The sequence below is a fragment of the Hylaeus anthracinus genome, unplaced genomic scaffold (assembly GCF_026225885.1).
Source record: "Hylaeus anthracinus isolate JK02 unplaced genomic scaffold, UHH_iyHylAnth1.0_haploid 12001, whole genome shotgun sequence".
In the NCBI taxonomy this organism is placed as follows: domain Eukaryota; kingdom Metazoa; phylum Arthropoda; class Insecta; order Hymenoptera; family Colletidae; genus Hylaeus; species Hylaeus anthracinus.
In genome coordinates, this window is record NW_026534348.1 from 16,401,526 (window position 1) to 16,424,072 (window position 22,547).

The 22,547-nt window shown below is 40.9% G+C and overlaps 1 protein-coding gene across 14 annotated transcripts in view; it reads right to left on the minus strand.

The window, feature by feature from the left end:
* The window catches only part of LOC128890557 (phosphatidylinositol 4-phosphate 5-kinase type-1 alpha), a 40,484-nt gene extending 20,300 nt beyond the window's left edge, over positions 1-20,184 (minus strand). For 3 of the 14 annotated variants that reach the window (XR_008460642.1, XM_054149149.1, XM_054149153.1), the window contains exons 1-13: positions 19,666-20,183; positions 17,306-17,340; positions 14,247-14,375; positions 13,111-13,359; positions 12,825-12,977; positions 12,587-12,751; positions 11,648-11,863; positions 10,988-11,202; positions 10,772-10,907; positions 10,537-10,624; positions 6,210-6,272; positions 2,032-2,109; positions 531-584 (exon numbers count right to left, since the gene is read on the minus strand). Coding sequence is in view for 13 of the 14 variants with exons in the window: in XM_054149149.1 (XP_054005124.1) it covers positions 531-584; positions 2,032-2,109; positions 6,210-6,272; positions 10,537-10,624; positions 10,772-10,907; positions 10,988-11,202; positions 11,648-11,863; positions 12,587-12,751; positions 12,825-12,977; positions 13,111-13,359; positions 14,247-14,375; positions 17,306-17,340; positions 19,666-19,777 (1,693 nt within the window). In the remaining variant the exon portion in view is untranslated. Of the gene's footprint in view, positions 1-530; positions 585-2,031; positions 2,110-6,209; positions 6,273-10,536; positions 10,625-10,771; positions 10,908-10,987; positions 11,203-11,647; positions 11,864-12,586; positions 12,752-12,824; positions 12,978-13,110; positions 13,360-14,246; positions 14,376-17,305; positions 17,341-19,665 lie in introns of all 14 variants that reach the window. The other 11 variants (XM_054149152.1, XM_054149147.1, XM_054149145.1 and 8 more) reach the window with 8 other exon arrangements.
* Between the last annotated feature and the right edge of the window lie 2,363 nt (positions 20,185-22,547).

Below are 22,547 nucleotides of genomic sequence, written 5' to 3' on the forward strand. Positions count from 1 at the left end.
ATTTATATTTTATCAACATAATGAATTGAAATGAAAAAACCGAGAGGACTAAACACGATGAGCAGAGCTTTTGCAATATTCTATATCGCTCTGGGTTTCATGAATTGAAATAGATAATGCAAGTGCAAACACGAGGAATTAACGTCTTTCACCTTCCTCGTGTAAATTACTATTGTTCTGACACTATATCAAAAAGAAAGGACCAACATTCTCACAAATGGTTATCGTTCAGTATCCCCCCGAAGCAACGATGCGCCATCGTCAGAGAAAGTATCGATAGGTAACGATTGATCAACGGGTGACTATGATTACGAACGAGATACAACGACAGTGAACAGATCGTATGTTTGCATAGACCATTCGAAACACGAGTACCGAAATTCCTGTCGAGGTATATCTCGCTGTCAGGGTGTCGAACGCAATAAAAAACGGCGTGTCTTTGTCGAAGCTAACCGACTTTCTCGAAAGAGACCGCTATAGAGAGAAATGATTATGGACACTAGGAAAGTAAGTGATCGTATGAGACTCACCGGCCTTCGTGGGTGACGTAGCATGCATTGTCGAACTTCCGGTTGTCGGCACCGCTAAACCACCATATAACACCATGTACCATTACCGTATCACCATCTATGCGACTCTTGATCGGACAGAGAAATCTCCACGCTCGATGACACGAAAAATTGCTTTCTCCCAAGGCACTCAATTTTCAGACGTTCATTCTGGAAATTGACTGCTTCGTATAACGAATACAGGTCCCAGTTTGCACTTGGGGTGGCCATGGAGGGGTTGATTCGTTGCAAGTTTCTCTGTCCAGTCACGAGTCAAAGGTGCCCCGAAATAAAACAGGGATATGAGCAAGGGACGTTCGTGGCAAACAGAGAGATTCAATGATCGGAATGCGCGCATTCGACTGACATTCACGATAGAAAGCTCTATATATTCTTTGCGTCTGTAGACAGAATCGAACGGGGTTTCTTTTGGAATGGTTGGACGATTGGCAGATAACGAAATTATTAAAAAATGCGCTGAATAGTCTGTGAGCATTTAATATCTTCTTTCGCAATGAAAATCCTTTTTATAAACAGTTCTATAGATTAGACTTCAATTGCTTCAAATATACAGTAATTCCATACGATGATATTAAAAATGGTTAATTTGTAAAATTATTTCTTAAGAGGGCCTTCATTGTAACCACAAACATTTAAAGGAAAATAATAAATGTTCCCACGCTACTCGAGCTATGTTGATCACAGACGAAGGCTATTATCTTATATACGATCCTTTGTTCAGAGCAACTCCTTCTCAAATGTATGCAAATTTCATTTCACCAAAGTCGCACGGTCACCCCGTTTTATTCATAGCAGATTCGGTAGAGTAAGACAAACGTGTATCACCTACCGACACGGAACACGATAGGGCGTACGTCATTCGCACGTGGAAGCACGTGCGAGCAATCTTCGTAAAAGCGACAGGGAATCTTCTGAGAGGAACGGCTCGCCGATAAGGGATGATTCAGTAAGGATTCTTGGAGCCGGCATGGACAGGGATCGTAGTGAACGCTTTGGAAGCGGGCAACGTGGGAATGCCGCATCTAAGTTTACTGTACTGATCGCTGTGCCTGGCTACACACGTGAAATTCAGCGCAAAGCCAATAATAGAAACGTGGAAGATTTTCGTTCGAATCGTCAGCCACGATTTTCGGAACAGAGAGTGGGCACTTTCGTTCATCATACCGCTTAACAGTCCATTCATTGCAATCTTTTGTAGCGTATACTTCATTAAATAGGTTGATAAATTAATAAACGTTCGTTTTGTTTTTAACTCAACTACCTGTCTAATAAAATCTTCTCTTTCTCCAATTTGTTCTATCAACAAAATCAACTTTTAGGCGATACAATTAAAGGATTCATCTCGTATTTCAGGGATCTGCGTTCCGAAAATCGGTCGGTTCCCGAGGTCACGTGAGACCGCGTGAAGCGTAAAAAAGATGTTCGAAAAATATTCGTGGAAGAATCGAGCGGACGAACTCACCAGTTGAATCGAAGTCGCCGTCGAGTGGTCTGAGCGGCCTGGTGATGCTTTTCCTCTTCGATGGCGAATGTTTCAACGCTGAAACACAAATCGTCCGAGTTAGAATTTTGGATCTATCGCGATCGACACGAGACATTGATGTATACTCGTGGAAATCGGAACGGTCAATTGGAGATCTCAGATCGGTGCCTATCGAGGGGGCGGGGATCAAACGAGTTAACGCTACAAAAGCTGACGTCAGTGCCGCGGCAAGCTTCGCGAAGCTTTGCAACATTGTTTTAGAAAAAGTTCCGAACCAGCTCGGTCTTCAATGCCACGCAATTACCGCGTAATTGCGTTACAAGGATTTATTTTCGCACCGTGTTTATTACAAGGGAAATTTCTTATTCGACGACAGAAACTGTCCAGATGACTCAAATCCTTCTGGATGGTACCGAGGAACGTTTCGACCTCCATTTCATTGGGCCACCTCCAGTGATTTAGAAAAGAATATCTAAAATAACATTGAAGACATAATATGGAAAAGATTTGATTAAAATAATTTTAGATATTCCATTGTGCACCACTAAAGATGGCTTAAAAAATACTGGTGTCGACTGAATTATTATTTCTGACTTTTCACGAGTAACTAATTGAATTTTAACATAAATAAACATACGTTAGTGCTCTAATTGGCAAAAGAAGAATATTTCTTTCGACTTGTAACAGAATCTCCAATTATAATTCTTCATAATACATAAACGTTCTACTTTAAAAGTTGGTTAGGCTTCGAGCTTCTATATGTTAACTTAGAAGTTTCTCTAGCCACGATGCTCAAAAATGGGACCTCTACGACCAATTACTTAGAAGAATCCAATGTAGATCGACTCTTGTCACAGCACTGGTAACCAATACTAAATCTAACTTCTTCACCGTCTTGCTACGCTTCTTTGATTTCTCTACTTTATCGGGGAAAACGCGAAACTACCAACGATCGAAGACTTCCTCGGAGGAGCTAGTCTCCCGGATAACTTCTAACACATATTGTAAGACGACAATGGCAAATACACAGGGTGCACCGTAACACGTGGAAGCCACTTCAGCGATCAATTCCAATAATAAAAGTTCATATAAGTAAGAGTAATTTTGGTTTGGTGACAAGTTCAAACTCCAGAATTTTGGTATAAATAAACTCACATACCTACCAAAACACTAACCCTTTGCACTCGAGAGATGACTCTCAGTCACCACTGGGTTTTTCACGCAGCAAATCTACCAGCAATAATGTTCCATTAGGTTTAATTTCTTTGGAACTCGAAGTGTCAATAAAATGACAATTGGGCTTCGAAGTCAGTCTAAGCTCAGCATTCGTGGCGATAGAATGCTAAGAAAGCATCTCGAGTTGCTAGTAGATACCAGAAAAAAAGGCCTCGAGTGCAAAGGGGTATATTATTGAAATGTAGACCTAGAGTTAAAAATTACTATAACTCAAAAACAAACTCAATTAGGATACACGTTTACATGAACTCTTTTCTCTGCTTTTGTCCCCCCAATCAACCACTGACTTATCTCACACGTGTGACGATGCATTCTGTACGTTCTAGCCGATAACACCAAAAGCTCTGTGTCCCTCGTGGTAGATTTGAGCGACAGAGATCTCTCAATGGCGATCGTTGCCGTGTGTCGCCCCGTGGTAGGCTACTTCCTGACGTAACATGCCTCTGTAACTGAAACATCACATGGAAATCTACGTACGTACGTACATGGGACCGTGGCGACGTATCATAGCGAGACAGACTCTCGACGTAATCGCCACGAACAGCGAAAACGGTTTTCCAACCGTCGTATCGCGGGGCAGCTCTACGCTAAACTAATATCGCTGCGTAACGTTCGGGTCTGATTAAAATCCGGATGACGGTGTTAACTGGAACGAGGCGCGACTCGAGATGCTACGGACCTGTGAAAAGTATTCTGACGCGAGGGAAAACGAGCGACGCAGTGCTAACCCTCCAACGCGAACAGAATAAACACCGCAACAAACTGAAGGAGTATATTTGGCCGAACAATTGGGGAACTTCCAAGTTCTGTTGTTTAGTGAAATAGAAAAGACGAGCAATGACTAAGCAATCACGCCAATTCCAAGTCGAACGTGTTATAGTGTTTTCGAGAATCTTCAACTTGGAGATCTTATACGAAGTCTAAACAATTTTTTCTCTGAAATCTGATAGAGAGCAATTAAAATGTCAAGTATGATCTTTAATTTCAGGCGTTTGTAACGAGGCTATGATCTTTTTTCGCGAAGTTACTGAAATGTACATCTCGAGAGGAATTGGATTTTGGATAGGTGTGAAACGTAGGAGAAATGTGAAAGATTCACGATGGAAAAAATAGCCTTGAAAGACCAAATTACTCTGTCTTGACTCCTACAAGACGGAATCATCAAGTGTCTCGTCCAAAGGCTAACTGCCTCGCACGCTGGTTTTCCCCCAGAGAACCCCTCTTTTCACAGGTCGCACCGTACCTTAAATGTTTCTTTGTTAGGCTATGGGGCGGCTGTCGTGGCTAAGTAAAAAACATTCACGTTCTATGCAAAAATATCCCATGAAAATTCCTGACGGACTTCCACAGTCGCCCAAGCGGAAGGATCGATGTTAAAAATTCCATCCGCGGCCTGTGGGATCGAGAACACTGGCTCTCGAGAGGAAGATGACCTAGATTCGCGCAAAATAAGAGGGTACTCGATGGAGGTGGGTGGATTACGTGTCCTTGAAAAAACTGTGAACGTGTCGAAGCGTAAAAGAAGACAGAAGTGTGTGAGAAAGTGAATATGAACGAAAAGAAGAAAATTCTGACCAGGCACACGGATTCTCGCGGGCATCGCAGAAGCAGTAGAAAAATCGAAGAGTTGCTTTGTCACGATTTCGCAAATCGATATCTCCGCCATTGGTTAATTGCTCGAACAAAAAGGACGAATTCTCGACTTCTTTTTCGAGCATCTCCCATATTCGTGGCAGAAATATCAGACGTAACCCGCGGCGCGTTTTTTCGTTGAACATACGATGCATGATGTGGAGAATGCAAACATCTACGAGTACATCCGCGTGATCAAACATTTATACACACATATATTTAGAGGTACAAATGTACTTAAGAGTGATCGAAGAGAGGCGAAAAAGATAATCAAAGAAGCGTTGCGAGATATCGAGTTCGTCACAGTACGCGAAATACAAGTGCATTACTTTAGATAAGAAAAGGAACGTTGAAAGAAAAATGGAGCGTGGATGTTAATCGAACGGAAAAAGAAATCAATAACGCTATATGAGAATGAAAAACGTCAAACCTCCAAAACTGTAAGCACACGTCAAAGAAGTCAATGTTATGTACAACACTCAAAAACAAATTGGGTTGGGGGTGAGCGAAAAATAAAAGCTGCGATCACAATCTTTCCTACTTACTGTACGCACGATCTCTTAGCTACGATTATTGCTATTATAAGGATTTCACATGCCACGATAATTTATACAGAATACTTCACAAAACTAGAGGTGGAGTTTTCTTGTTCTGTTGGAAATCGAATGAGTAAAATAATCAGCACGACAAGCAATTCTTAGGTTTTCGATTATCTGCGGTGCTAACTTGTGAAATATTAATCTAAATAATTTTAAAAAGAGGGGACTAGAGTTTACAAGTTTACATTCTTAATTAATAATCCACAGATTATCACCAAAGAGGATCCAAAAACCAAACAAATGCTGGTACTGCTACTTGTTTTATTCAAAATATTCCTCAATTCTCTACGTGTAGACTGTATTTTATAAACAATTCTATAGGTAAGAGACGCGAGAGTCGCCTCTAGCAAAGACTGTACTTGTCCAGAGAGAGGGAAAGGAAAAGCGTACTAAAGTAATTCGACAACTCGATGCAATTATGGAAAACGATCTCGTAAGGGTGCTGGTAAAAGCGAAAACGTTCTGTTAACGAGATCGAGGATTCTATCCAGGTACAAAAGAGTAATATACACCGGGTCATTACGAGAGAGATAGAGAGTGGAGAAAAATACGCAAATCGCAAGCAGAGAAGAATCGGTATCAAACCAGACAGAAAAATAAGTAAGTAAATAAACGAACATACGTGGTACAATCATACAAAATGGACAGACGGATAGACAGACAGACGGACGAACAGACAGACAAAGTTACCTATGTAGCTGGTGACGAGGTTACGGAATTTGCGATGATTCCCCTTAATCTCAGGCAGGTCCACTTTTGGTATTCGATTTTCGAGTTTCGATCGGTAGCAGGTCAGATCAGGTCATTGGGGGTTGACACGGAAAGAAGTGCACGGGACACAAAAACATCAACATTTAGCTAAACTCCGCACTCAACATCGTTTATATATACCGGATTTTATTAAATGATCGGTAGATCATAAAAAGGGGGGCCGTCGAGAATAAAGTAGCAACACAAAGGAAAGCGGGGGTGTACATTCTTGCCTCGGGTAAATCGTAGATAAGAAAAAGACAGAGAGACGGGGAGAGAGAAAAGCGACGGTAAAGTACCATTCTCATCGTCGTGGATGCCAAATAAAAGGGCACGGTGTAGATTATTTATCCTGACGGTAATTAAATGGCGTGAGCACTCGATTCTGATGGGTGTTTATTAAAGAAACGTGACATTTAGACCAATTGTCTTCCTCGGGGATGGAAACTACTATTCAAATATATATACGAATAAAATGTGAAAGAAAATATAAAATATGAAATATATACTATGAAGACAAATATTCTATAGTTAAAATATAAATTTTGAATGACAACTATGTCTGATATAAGAGTACATCGAGTGCTCTTCGTAGCCAATAAAAATCACTCTACTCGGACGATCCTATGATAAGTTCTCCTCGGAACAATCATTTCTGTTATTGTCGTGGAATCTCGATTATTCGAACGCCTCTTACTTCTCCCGACTCGCGAAACACTGACCTCAATCCCAATCACAGAAACACTTAACAATTTTTTTTCGCCTCCGAATGGTAGCTAGTTAGTCACGCCAGGTTTTTCCCTCCCAAGAGAGTCGGGAATTCCTTGCATCTTAAGCTGGATTCTAATTGCGTTTGAACTCGAGCGTGATGGACTTTTAATTCGGGTCCAACGCATAAAAATACTCGCGTCGATGTCGTTTCTCGAATTAACCCAGATCCGAAACTATTTTTCGTTTCCCGATACGGTATTACTTTTAAAATGTAGGGAACATCTACGACGATGGGAGATCAGCTGCTTCTCGAGGCCTACTTGCTACGTTGTCCGCAAAAATCGTGCTCGTTGCGAATACTTCTTTATCTAAATCGCTCGAATAATCCAGGTTCCGTTGCACGGGGTATCTAAAGTGTTATGAATGAAATGTTAACGTAACTGAAACCAACGCGCGATCGTTTTGTTCGAAACGAAAGATTTACTTAAAATAAAGAGAAAGGGAACGCGCAACGGCGATCGAGGAGGTGGGATGTGAATCGTCTCGGTGATCTTTGGTCGATCGAGGATCGGTACTTTGTTAGTCGCATTTGCAAAGTACACAAATCATTGTAACAGGTGGCGAGTGAAACCCAAACGTACGTTAAAACACAAACAACAAACACATATCGCATGATACGCTATTTAAGACAGTACACAAAGTGGTAACGCGTTGGTAGTGCAGAAAATAAACTTTGTATGAATTCATGGCTACGGATGATGGGTTGAAAAGGGTAAGGGTGGATGAAACAGTATTTGATTACGGTGTTGGGTTGCTGCAGGGATTTCTGATGAGTAACTGGGAACTAATTAAACAAAAGTTCGTGTTCTTGGACGAGTATGACCGAGTTCTTGGGACACTTGTGTACGCGTCATGTAAGTTGCCCAATTCTCACTTCCTTTACTATTAATTACTCTGTGGTGGGGACACCTGTGCCTCCGAAATTATTTCAATTATTTTATTAAGGTAAAATCACTTGCCTCTAAAAATAAACTGATTGATCCAAAAGAACAAGTATATTCTACGTTCAAGAGTGAATAAACTAGAGTCCCTGCAGCGACCCAAACGCAGCAGTAGCGTTGTAGGTGGTAAGTAAAGAGTAGTATAGCAGGGAAACGTAGAGAGAACAAACAGAAAACGGTTACAGAAAAGAAAAGAGAAACAAAGAAAAAGAGTAAATGTACGGGTAGGCTTTATAAATGAAATGAAGTTGGTAAACAGCGAAAATGTTTATTGCAAAATATATAATTATGTACATTGGTGTCCACGTGGAGCCGATAGCTGAATATTTTCACAATAAAAGAACGTGTGTCTACTTCTACCATTTTTCTTATCTCACTCTCTCACGCACTCTCTCTCCGACACACCCATGCCATACCAGCTAGCTTTGCCAAAATATACTCGGACTCCTTCGATTGTAAATCGCACAAAATTGTCTCGAATGCGTGTAAAAAAGAAAGGATATGGCGAGTGGTTGGTTGGTCTAAAAACTACACAACTCCAATTGTTCTCTGTTACTGCGGCGCGAGGAGCTGAACGTTTCGGCAAAAATAGAGGTATTGCAAAAATAGAATTTTGTGCGATCCGTGACAATCTCTCATCGATCACAGAACACTCCGGACGAGGTGTCATCGATACTGCTCTCTCGCGTGTTCGTTAAAATAGAAATCTCTGCGATTCACGTCTAACATCCTGGATACACTACTAGAAACCACGAGGGTCGCGATATAGTATTACAAAAAACTTTGGCACACGTCGATTATAACGAGAAACTTCGATTACCGCGAAAACCTGACTTTCGAACAAATTTTCGAATCTCTCTCGACAGCGGTTGGCTAAATTCTGTGCGTACAGGGACGGCAACGTTCAGCAGGAGAAAAATGTGCGATTTGTCATTTACAATAAATGCGCTTCACCCGGAAACCTTACGCCTATTCAGCATCGACCCATTTACGCACGATACGGTTACCCCGAACAGTTACTTCTCCTCTGATGGAAATTACCGAATAATACTGGCTTCGATGCATAAAATACTCAGCTACGTATGTGGACACCAGTGGACTGGTCATTTTGTGCTCGTCAATGAATTTACTGAACATCTCAAGACCGTCAGGTCTGTCTCGAAACCGATGTAAATGAATAATGAGGTCGACAACTTGATCAAAATAAAGAATGACGAAAAAAAAATCATTAAAATAAAAACTGAGGTACATTGTAAAATTAAGAGAATAAAAATATAATCGAAAAATATGTGTATCGTGTTAGCAATTAGTTACACCAATACAAAACCCAAAGGTGACCAACTGACACATCCAATGAACCCAGGTTGCTTAATCGACAGCATTAATTACGAAGGGATGCAGGTATCCGAAAAGGCGACGACGGTGATCATGATACGTGCTTTTCCTTTTAAAATCATTTCTCATCGGGCATGGACGAGTTACGCGATTCGAAGAATAAAATGGAAAGTTAAAAATGTAAAACGTAAATGTAAAACGTTAAAACGATGAGAGTACGAGTGGATCGCGCATGGTTTTCGGATATCCGCACCAGGAATTAATTCGCATTCTCTGCAGTCGTTTACCTTAAGTGACTATTACGATTATTAGAATCTTTCTGGACGGCTAAATTTGTCTGTGATTATGATGTGTGATGGCATGATTCGCTTACTCTCGCTTGGAATACGTCTTAAAATAAGGATAAATGGAACGATATGTTCTATGAAAAGATCGGTTGACTCGTTCTAGCGATCGCGGACCAGCGGAATCGAGAATGTATATAATAATCGATTGATCCGCTACGAACGCGACTCGATACCGAAAATTGTTATCACAAACGAACCGTGTGAACGTCACCGAATCGATTAAATGAATTGGAACGTTCAGTGATGGCGGTTATATAATAAAGAAGCTAAAAAATATAAACGTAACTTTAGCTTATATCTCACTGCTCCACGCAAACTGGAATCTTAAGTAACGAGACAATCAACGTCGCTACATACACGTAAACAGTCGTATTACGCGCGTAATGGTAAGTACCGCTTTGAGCATTCCTTTAACCCTTGCCATCAAATATCTCAAACTTTCTGTCCACCCCCATGTCTTTGCTATACGTACGTTTAAAATATGTCTCAAAGTTTCGTTCTTTCGTTCGCTTCTGTAAAAGGTACTATGCGATAACATTGCATTGTATGATAGTTGAATCACAGTAATTGATGCTATTACTATAAACAGAAAGATATATAGTCATTAATCACGATCAGCTGGCGACAAAAATACTCGTCGTTATAATTCTACTAATCTACTTAAAGCCTAGCATCTCTCTTGTACTTTATGCGTATTACGAGAAAAGCCAAAAATCGTTTGGCGACACTAGACGCGATATACGCCTGTCGTGAGTCGATTAAACCCGAAGTATAACACGTCGAATGAATCGCTTACAAATTAGGAATGAGCCTTGTTAAGTGTTAACATTGAAGTCAAGTTTGTTAGAAGAGGCTGATTAGGATGGTACTTACGTGACGGTATCTTCTTGAATACTGTCTTAGCCATGAAATCTTGAAAACGTTGCGCGTAAAAACCTGGCCGGTGCACGGACACGGTGTCCTGTAAAAAAATGCCGACATTTCCCTCTTTATATCTAAACACGCTCGGGTAGGGAAGGGTCGCGCTGACGCTTTCTTCGGTGAGAATCGGGCGGAACGGGTCGTACGATTCGTCGGGGGAAGAAAAGAATATATTCATTGTACTTACACCGTCGTGTACCATCGACTTCCACGTGTGCTCGAGCTTTTTCTTGAGCCTGTAACTTTGCAAAATATCAATGATACCAAGGAAGAGCAACAGGCGTTCGCCGCGTGCGTTGCGAGCTGGAATTCCACCTGGACTGCTAGGAACACGAACGTAATTAAAACACGTTATTAGAGCATCCGCGTTGTAATTGTAAAAGCATCGAAACACGATACTCACGGTACGTCGTCCTCCTCGTCTATCGGCTCGCTTTCAGCCTGAATACTTTCCATAGCGGTACTATGCGCGACCAACCTTTGTCGGTTTATGCTTCGCGATCGGTTCAGAGCGCTGGCCCCTACTCTATCCTCCCTTTCCGCTTGAAGAAATCCTGCAGTCTCACCACCGACTTCCGCCACTTCTTCGTCCGCGCTCGCTGATAACCTCTGCTCCTGCTGCAACGTGGAAATTGCATTCAACGCGCCCTGCATAGTACCGTAACGTTCTGCCTGCGATGGGCAACATTTTATTTCATCGAATAACAGATGACGGTGAAAGCCAACGTGCAGCGATTTAAAATTACGCAGACGCGTACGGTCGCAGGGAACAAATCCAATTTGGAGGCACAATAGACAGTCCCAAGCATATGTTTCGTAGGAATATGATGGACGCGTGTTTGGAACGGCCTATTGTGTCTCCAAAGTATAGCAATCTATTCGCGAAATTCGTCTGATCGAATACTTGGCCAAGTATTGCGCTCCATAATTCAAACTATATTTTTATTCTACGAGTAAGATAAGGGAAAAATAGGAGGAATAAGATAGGACAAGGGAAAGATGTTTATTCTCTAAAAAATTGTCGCCCATCTCGGCAGTAACGCTATCTCAAACGCATGTTTACCGCTTTTTCCCTCGCAGCCTGGTCGAGATTGTGAATACCAACGAGCAAAGAATAATCCATGATTTTGAAACTCTCCAACACCCGACAATCTCGCTGAATCGTTTTTACTAACGCGCTGTATGTGTCAGCCTCCAAGAAGATGCCTTCCGCGTGATGCTCCATAAAGTCCAAGTCTTTGTACGTCGGAGAGGACTTGGATCGTTCTGTTTTCGACGCCTGGCGTTTAAGTAACTCTTCTATTAGTCTCGTGAACCATAGACATCCACTTGAAGAACAGTAAAACCTCGATTTAACGTCTGCGCGCACTACGAAACTATGCCAAGGTCATTTTGGAAGTCATCACATTGGTGAGAGGACCTCTAGCACATTGTAAATCTATCCCTTGTTTTATGAATATTTCTATATTTCCATAAACGAAGGATCGTAAGGGAAAGTTGGGGTGTAAGGGCCTACTCAGACTATTGACTTTCTTTTGTACGAGACCTTTGGCGAGGATCACCCTTTTACCGAAAAGGTGTAGGTCTATACAGAAGTCTAGTTAACTACTACTTGGCTATAGAACAATGCTTCTCGCCACCTCCACCAGTTCTCTGTCAATTTTCTTGCGACGCGAGGTCGGTAGCCTGAGCCCTAAGGAAACGATGGGGTTGAGCAGTTGGATGCCGTGCAGAGGATTCCAGGAACTGGACTGTCGACAAGGGTAACGGTTTATGACTTGACCTGGGTTAATGTCTAAACCAACGTTGAACCAATGATTTGCTAACGACTTCAAAAGGTAAATTTAACCATTGGTAACTGTTTCGCGATAGCCACTCGTTAGGAAATGAGTCAATAACGCGCTTTAAGGGGGTGCTAGAAGTGAATCCCTCTTGCAACTATAATTATAGGTAATCAGTCCGTTAAATCAAGGTTTCATTCGATCTACGAACCACTACAAACCTTTCTTTTGTACGTTGACCCTTTCAAGTCGTATTTCTGATGCAGTTTCACCGACGAGGGCAGAAGATTATTCATGGCGATTAATCTAACATTTTTACTATTGCATCGGTAGCAATACAACCCGAAAAACTTCGGCAACAGCGTTCTCGGGTTTTGATTCAGATTCTGCAAAAAGCGAACATTGTTCTCAGAACTCCCAAACGATTCCTATCTTTTTTACGTAAATCGGTGAACTCACCATGTAATATCCTGGCAGAAGCGTTTGCAGAAACTCGCCTTCTTTGTGTTGCACAGTCTTTATGATGAACTCGTCATCATCTGTTAGATAAAAGATACTTCCACTAGCGCCGGGGTTCGACAATTCGCGTAACGGAGCACTACACATCGACATCTGAATATTCAAGCGGAATCATTAGACGTTACGAGCGTCGACGACGGCCATCGGCGAGGAAAAGAAACGTAGGAAAAATATGTATATTCCTTCGTAACTCCTCCCGAGGAAACGATCGATCGTCTATACTCACTAAAAAGTCGTCCGGTTGGATGCCAAAGAGATCTCGAAAGTAACGAAATGCAATGGGTGCGTAATTTTTGAACTTAAACTCGGAGAAATGGTGGGCGGGCGTGTGATTCGATCCTTCGCTGGGAAAGTTTGTCGTTTCCACGGTCATGAAGTCCTGCATCAAGAGATCACGCTCCGGTTTGCTGGCTAGACCGCCGACCGCATGTTGTATGCCTAACTGTATCGATCCCATGATTTGTGTCGTTTGGATCTGAACAACATTAAGACGACAACAGTGTTAGCAAACTATGTCGTGCGATGCTATTGACATTGTAATATGCCTTTGGAGAGAAATTAGTGCTCTAACTATAACTGGGAATTCTTGTTAATTTTTGTTGTATTAATTAAACAGTGAACATGTACAAGTAATAATACGCAAAGTTCGCTTGTAGGTACTTGAATATTAAAGTATTCGAATGGCCCCAGCTCTAATTCTAACATCCTCTAAAATAATTTATTGTTATAGACGCCAACAAATCTACGATACTTTACTAATTCTGGCTGTACCAAGGTTTTCTTATTCTCTAACAGCTTCTTTGACCTACTATGCCTAAATATTTTTTCAACCCTGTACGCAATGGTCTTCCATAATTCAACGAACCAGGACCGAATATTTCCCTAGAGTTATAATAACATTGCGAATATTTCGAGTTTCTAAAATATGAAGTTATTCTTCAAGGCCTTCGATTTTGATTTAAATAAATGCTCTAAAAAGCAAAAAAGGAATTCTACTACAATTCCGCGTTAAAAAGTTTTAAATACCCGAGCGAACAAAAATACGATTATAAACTGTACTATCGTGTTTAACATTTTTCCGTTTTCTATACACCCCCTGTCAGAGGGTCTTTACGGAAGACTCAATTACAGAGACAATTACAAAACAAATTTCATAGTGCCAAATCTTTTAAAAAATTTGTTACTGTAGATTCTATCTACTTTTGGACAGCTTACTACTTGAAGGCATAGTCTCACCTTGGTGTCTAGTCTCTTTAGACAATGTGAAAACCAAAACTTGAATTTAATACTCCAGTACTATGTTTCTTATGTTAACAATTTTAATGAAAGACTGATGCATTTTTATATTACTCCGTGCCTTACCTTTTTGTACGTGATTTCACCTCCCACTCCAACTCTTCTGTGCCCAATCTTTCTCTCTCGCTCCGATTTGTTTCTGGACACCCCCACAGGGGTTTTGGGTCCTGCTGTGCCATGTTGTATTATTGAGCTCTGTAGAAGATATGTTTGTCTGATTATTTTTTAAAAATGATGTATACTAAGGGATACGTATTATTGTATAATGCATTCTCTGTTAATCACCGTATCACTGTGTCTTTTTCTACAACCAAAAGATTCATATTCCATAAATATAATTCTGATATTATGACTAGTGTAATATGCTTGTTTTAAAAAATATAATAATTTTTGTAAATGTTAAATATATGATTTGATTTCTTTTTGGCGCCAATTATAACGGTCTTTTAACGGGTAACCCAAAACATCCTGATACTCTGACGCACTTCGCTCCGAACGTTCATCGGTAAGACAAACACGAGTCCAAGTACCTAAGGCACACACGGTTATGCGTCATTCGAATGAATAATTACTCGACTATTCTCGTCTCTACGAGCGGCGCGATTCATCTCGGTGCATCGCTCGAATCGTCTTATTTACAACGTCAGGCTACACAATGCCTCGAATCAGGGTCGACGTTGGAACTACTAGACCCCCAATGCAATTTTCAAACCCTTCTAATACATTATGATAACTAAATAGAAGTGGAACTTGTGTACTCCTTGAACACTGTTAGGTAAACATTCCCTCAAAAAGTGCATCAGTTTGATGAGGAACTAGAGTTAAAAGGCAAAGTAAGATTCAATCGGTGTAGAGTTAAGAAATTACTTTTCTCGCCTCCAAACTTGGAAATTCGATTAACCATTTTATCAGTTTCCAAGTCTGAACTTTATCAGTTTCTACGGAAATTTACGCAGAGATATGGCAATCATGTTTTCTTTGCAAACTGACACAATTTACTTATTCTTCTTCGACATAGAGCTCCGATATACAGTGGGTGTAGAATGTATTTGTACACCGATCAATTTCCCAAAAAACTTTTGTGTGAAATTGTAGTTTCTTAACTTCTTTTTTTCTAATCAATGATATTTTACATATTCTCGAAAGTCTCTAAGATAGATATAGACCAAACAACATTTACTAGTTAATATAATTTGTGAAACTAACAAAAAAATGCGAAAAGTGGGTGAAAGTACAGAAGCAATCATTATTTGTACAATTCTTATGACGAACTATTTACAGTAGTGTTTGTAACGTAAACACATTAATTTATTGCTCCGTACGAATTAGAAAACATCAAATTTCCCACTTCGAATAACTAATAATGTAGTTAATTTAATGCTTACAAGAGTTACAATAATTATAAAATCAAAAGGAAATCCCACAAAGGAAGTATTATATACTTATAAATTAATGTAAATTTTTTTTTCTTTTAATGAAGGTTTAAAAATTAAACAGTCGTGCGAATACTTATCGCTTCAATATTTCTATCGATTAATTGTTTTTTTCTTGTTAATTTCGCACCTTACATAAATAGCTATTTTTTGTTTGTACTCTATCTATTCTAGAGATTTCCGAGAATATGTAGAATGTCATTGTTTATCAAAAATAAGTTAATAAATTATAATTCTACACAGTTTTTTTGGAAATTGATCGGTGTACGAATACTTTTTACACCCGCTGTATTTGTTTCCTTAATACACACTTTTCCAAGCCTAGATTAGCCACAGAAAAAACATTCTTCCATCGAACAATTAAATTTGCATCCCTCATAAATATTGCACTACACAACATGAATTCTGCTTTTCATTCATCAAACACTGCGTAAACAGTTGATAATCTTTTACTCGAGACTGAAAACGTTCATCTGGTGATAAACATTTCCGCGCGTTTATCTCGGAAAACTTACCTATATCTCGCGAGGCAACGATTCGCGAAACCACGCGTGCAATCATCAAACGTGCCGCGTATACAACTCGCTAATCTCGCGGCACGATCTTCGTCACGAAACGTGTTGACGACAGATTGATTAACGCGTCGCGGGCAAAAATAGAACAGTTTTCGCCAATGAAACACGGATGAGGAACGCAGACTCTGACGATCGACTGTTGACAGGAAATTAAAGGGAATCGATACTGCGCATCCTCTGTCGACTCGTCGGGCGATTAGTCGAGGAGAATACCGCGCGGCACGCGGTAAATCGACGTGTCGCTGCGAGACATTCCAAGCCCAACAACGAAACGTGTGAAAATGCGCGATTCAAGTGGCTGGAGATAGCAAGGATTTTTCTTACATAACGTTCGACTGTATCTGTTGTCTATACCAGTGTTTCTCATACTTCAAACTACGTACTACACCTGGGGAATACAATTATGGTTTTCTAACTCCTTGCTCAAATTTCTCACGGGACAATTTTTAGTTACCGATGGTCGAACAAGAACAAGAATCCTATTCCTTAAATATAAATTAATTATGCATATTTCTTTAATATATTTGTGTTCTAACAATCTTTTTTCAATTTATATCTGTCTTACAGTCGTCTTGATATTAACAAAATCCATATTAAATAATAAAGAAGAGGGTCTTTCCAAGGAACCCACCAAGCCCAGCTTGAAAAACACTGGTCGATAGTTTAACACGTGGCAACGTTACATAAATAACAAGAATGTTCATTTATATAACGTTCGAATTATACACAAGTATCGACGTGATTTAAATGTAATGTGACACGAGCTCGAATGAATGTCGATAGGAAATGGAATCGCAGAAGTGGTTGATATTCGTTAAATTGTACACCGCAGTCGCACATATTTTAATTTGAATATGTAAACAAACAAGTTACGAAACGCGCTCTTAGACGAGCAAATATGCGAAATCGTTGGAGCGGAAAAGCGATACGCGCCTCGTCTGGAATTTCGATAGTATACCCACGTAAAACTGTTAGTAATCTCTCTCCGTTTCTCGGAATGATGCATCAGAGTATGGAAGTGTCAATGTATCGTATTAATATCTACGGTAAACGTAAGAGGGAATCAACTTTCGTCGATTGTCCGATCGAGAGAAATGTGTAAAGAATTTTCACTTACGTCATGTGCCGTCACCTTATCCCCCGTAGATTTATCTGTAACATATAAAAAAACAACGTGTTTGTCGCATGAAATAAGGTCACGTAACAGTCGACTCTTCACGTACACGCCGACGTTACGTTAGTGAATGAGGCAGTGGCGTAACCAGGGGGATGACGGGCCCCGAAAATCGAGGACCTCTTGTACCAAACAAAAAGCAAACGTAATTCTATTTATAAATGTAAGTTCTGTAATATATAGTGAATGTGAGGATTAGTTGTCTTATCAGACATTTAATATTTGATGGGGCTCCATAATGAATTTCATCGGATCCAGAGTAGTTGGTTACGGTTCTGTAACGAGAGTACCGTTTCTAACGCAGAGAATCAAAAGGACGCAACAAGAATTGCACGTTTAAACGGTCAGGTTAAGTCAATGCATATTCCGGGAAAGAAATGAGAAAGTGGAACGTTAACCGAGTTCAAAAACGAAAGTCGTGCACAAGGCACCGGGCTGCAACTCGCTTATTGACATACGTAAAGGCTCGCGTACCGTTATTTCCGTTACGAGTAAATTTCAGCCCTCGCGAGGAGCCTCGTAGCCTTCGTTCGACCTTCCGAACGGCCTCGGTTCCACGTAAACTTTCGCTATGTCTTTAAATCCCCCAAGGTTCGCCGGCACTTTAAATGGCCATTATTTTCGTGGAAGTTGACTCAGCGCGGGGCCACGACGACCGAGAGTAAAACTAATTCTATACCCCTTCGTTCTCACTGCAACCATATCACAACACATTGAAAATTATCGACCGAAATATTACTTCTATGCTTTCAAATCTACGAGTAGTTCTCTAAATATAACGCTAACGTATATTTAAAAGCGTCACGGTAAATTAGAATATATTACCATCAGTCGTACAGATATCGTTGCATTGCTGTGATAAGTGTTACTATAAATACAGTGCATAAAAAGACTTTAAGAGACTTTGAAAATATTGACGAATTCAAGCCAAGAGAAAGATTATCCATTGCATACAAAAATAATAATAATTAACGAATAATATCGAATACTTAGGCATCGATACATGTAGGAGTATGAAAGCATAGATATCGAATGCTTCCTTTAAAGTATCATTAACCTTCTATTCCATAATGGCTCCTACTGAGAACCCAATAAACTTTATTTACTTATTTAACTCATTGTACAGACGTCTAATAATAAATATGTATAAATATGAGCATGTAAAATGAATTTCATACACACTAGATGTTTCTTATCCTTGCCTAGCAGTAGCATCGATTGAACATTGATACCGAGATTTTTATACCTTTCGATTACTGGTAGGTCCTTTGATATCAATTTGCTCGAGTATCATCGATGCGTAATCGTATCAGTCCCACCGCTAGTGACACGTATCAGCTGTCAAATTGTGAACTGGATTAACAAGCGCAGCCCCGTAAGGGTCGTACGATCGTCGTGCGATTCTCGAGTTAATGGACGTCAATGACGTAACTAAGGGCGTGCAACATTGAATTCAAGGGGGGGACTCATTGTCAGTGATAAATAGTAGATATGGTCTTATCAAATATATTCTTGAATTCAATAAAAATTGCTCCGTAAAGTCTCTTAGATAATGTCCATTAGAAATTACAAATCCCAATGATAATTTTACTAATATCATTCGAGATTCGGAGGGAACAAAAGACATAATTAACTTCTACTATTATTGTGTATACTCTTTGTATTTCTGAGAGACTATAATCACTTGCGATAAAAATTTCATGTAGGTTATCTTTTAGAAAGAATAAAAGTGGAATTCCTAGCCAGATACTGTAATCCATGTATCTATAAGATACATATGCAGGACGTGGAGTGTTGTGAGACACATGCTAGTGTCCTGGTGAATGGTATACATTGAACTAGCTCCCAAATGCTTACCTTTATCTATCTACAATAATATTTGAAAAAAGTAACCCATCAAATTCCTACCATAATTGATTCTGTCACGACTCTCGAATACGTAATCGTATCATCAAGAACGGAGCGTCCGCACCGAAACCAAAGGAGGAGAAGGACGTAAAGAGCCGAAACAAGGAACGTTTCAGGCAAGAAAGGACCTTTGACGATTCTATCCCCAAAGTAAATTCGAGCACGAGGGCCCTGCCTAGCCGTCGCGGTCGGTTACGCCACTGGGGGCACGCGGAAGCGAAACTGAAAATCCAGATCGTCGGGAATCGATCGATCACGCCTATAAAGCCTGTCGCGTCGCGAGAGAGAAACGACGCCCGTGGTGAGCGTCTGGGATCGCCGTTCGGTCTTATAGGTTAGGTTCGTGACATTTGGACGCGAGGAGCGACCTCGACGATGATAAAAACTGTACTCACTGTCCTCGTCCGCGGACTGCTCCGGTCTAAGGTGATCCTCCGTCGGCTGAGCCGGGCCCGTGAAGCTCGTCTCGACCACCTCGATCACGTCCACATTGTCGCCCGAAGCCATTTTGTACGTGCGTGCCTTCCTTCGATCCAACGAGCGCACTGACTCACGTACCACGACGACGACGACGACGACGATCTTCCTGACAGTTTCGCGAACGCGCCTCCTCTGTCGTCGCTTTGCACGCCAGCATCTCTCTTTCCAAGTTCGAGAAACACGGCACACTCAGGGCGACGCGTACGTGACGCGCACTCCCTCGGAGAACATTTTCGTTGCACTCGCGTTACGTTTACCGATTCACACCACCGTGGCCAGAGAAAAATGTCACCGATACGCGGCCCCAAAAGCCTCTCCAGCTCCGGGCTGAGAACACCCACGAACCTCGAGAGCGCCTCCGGCCTCCCTGCTATTCGTCTATTGACCGGACGCCATCTTGCAGCGATGCGCGCGACATCCCACGCGAGACTAGCGAACTTTGCCCACCTGGGTACACTTTCGTTGTAATCTCGTTTATTTTCGTTTCTTCGCTCCTACGACATTATTTTTCGCATTCGCCGTGCAGTCACCGTGTAATTTTAACGCGACGTCGAATCGCGCGAGCGAGATAATGCTTACTGGATAACGAATTTGTCAGAAGGACAACTTTATTTACGTTGGTTTACCGACCGTAGATCTCCCGCTGCGCGAGAGGCTTGCACACCGGAAGATCATGAATATGACTCGATGACCGCATCCGGCTTGAAATAGAGATTGTCTCATGAACCGGGATGCTAATGGATATAGGAAAGCAATGACGAATTGTTACGTTTTACGAGGTTGTCTATTAGAAACGAATCTGTATATAGCATCTTTAATATTTTCGATGGTAGAAAAAGACGTTCTTGATGAAAGATATATCGTTTTAAAGGGGGTATATAGCGACAGCGGTAGGGGTGTCGGAGATATTCGACGATTAACTCTGGAGTGATCTTGCGTATTTAAATTAAAAACAATAACGTTTACATGAATCGATAAAGCTGAACAATGGCAACGGTATTCACTGCGAAGCTAATGACAATTTGCATTTGGTCGAACGATGGTCTGTAAATTATCAGTCAGTTTAAAATGAGTTTTTAATATATTCTTCATTACCAGTGAAATTTATTGCCTCAGCAATGCGTATTCACGTAAGGATTTCTTTGAAAATTTCTAGTGCTATTATATGAATAAAATACTGATTTCTTTCGTTACTTATAGGCACATCATGGTTAAATTTAAATGGATGTATAACAAAATTTTTGTGCAACGAATGATCTTGCTGACCATCATCGGGGTGATCTCATGCGGAATTTTGAAGGGCCACATGAACTATGAAAAAGAGGTTATTAGAAGTAGTAGTAGTTTATTAGTAAATGGACTTGGTTACATACAAAACACGTCGCCCTATCCTATCTTACTTCCTACTTTTCTTAAATACCTGTCGTTGCTTTTATTGACGTTCAAATTTATTACTTCCCTTTCGGTTCTTATCCTCTCCACTCTTTCTGACCATTCCATTATTTACACATTTTCGTTACCATCCACCATTTCCTACCTTATCTTCTTATTCCTTACTCTATTACACTCTTCCATTAAAGGTTTCAGTGTAACGTGTTTACAACCACACATTGCACTCTCTCTACCTCACCCAAGCGATACTCGCCAGCTTCTTCTTGCCTCGCTACCAATTTCTGTTCTCCATGGTAAGTAAATCACTTCGCCGTGCTTTTATTCGTTACCCTTTTAAAAGCCAGGAATAAAATGTTGCCCGCCTCGTGGAATAACAAATTTGCCAGCGTAATCGCGTAGCGGCATAAATCACCGTTCGATTTAATTGTTGGCAAACAGAGCCGTTCCATTGACTCACCAACACTTCGTATCAATAATCCATTGCGTCGACTCCGTTCATTAGGGAGCGCCATTGAACATGTAAAACGTTTCATATAAAAGGCCTCGGTTTAACGCGCGCGAAGGAGATTTATGGCGAGCGACGTACAATTAATTACCATTCTGTTGGATTACGCTTCTGCGACTTCCACGGGGCCCCGTTGCTCACGCCACGCGCGCAAAATGGTACTCTTTCGACGTTATAGTAACGCTGATGCGTGCTCACGTGTTAACCGGACGTGTAAATCATGCGATACTCCCTACACGATTTACGCTCAATTTTATTTTTACCCAGGAGGTACATTCTGGAGAACACGGTCTGAAAAACGAAGTGTTCCCTGTGGCTAAACGGAGAATTTGTTCCGTTACTTTTAAAAATTGGGGAGAAGAAGGTTTTAACTTCGTGAAAATTTGTATGTCGCTTTCCTGAGAAGTCCATCTGCTCAGTTATAAAATGGCATTCAAAGTCATTTGAAGATTGGGCCACGATGACATCTTTAGAACCGATAAAGAATATAGTTGCATTCACTTTAATGCGTTCTTTTACCATTTTTTCTATGATCAGTGAATATTGAAACTCTCAGTAGATTGAATAAACGTTTCCAATAAATCACAACGGGTATAGACTCGTGATTTTATTTGTCGCCTATTATTCGAACACGCTTCTGTCCATTTCTGACGCCAGCAGCGCACTTCAGTGAGCAATTTGGAGGAAGCATGACTTTGCGCTGCTACGTAAATCATTGAAGATGACTTCCTGTACGACAGAAGTCGATGTCGAACGTTTAGTGGCCGATGCGACTCGATCAATTCACACCGGTCGCGGAAGCGCGCGCAAGTGTCCACCACGGGGCCCCGATATCAATCTTATCGGCTCCACTGTCTCTCATTTTTCTCCCTCCGTTGGCCGAGTTCTCCCTCGGGGGGG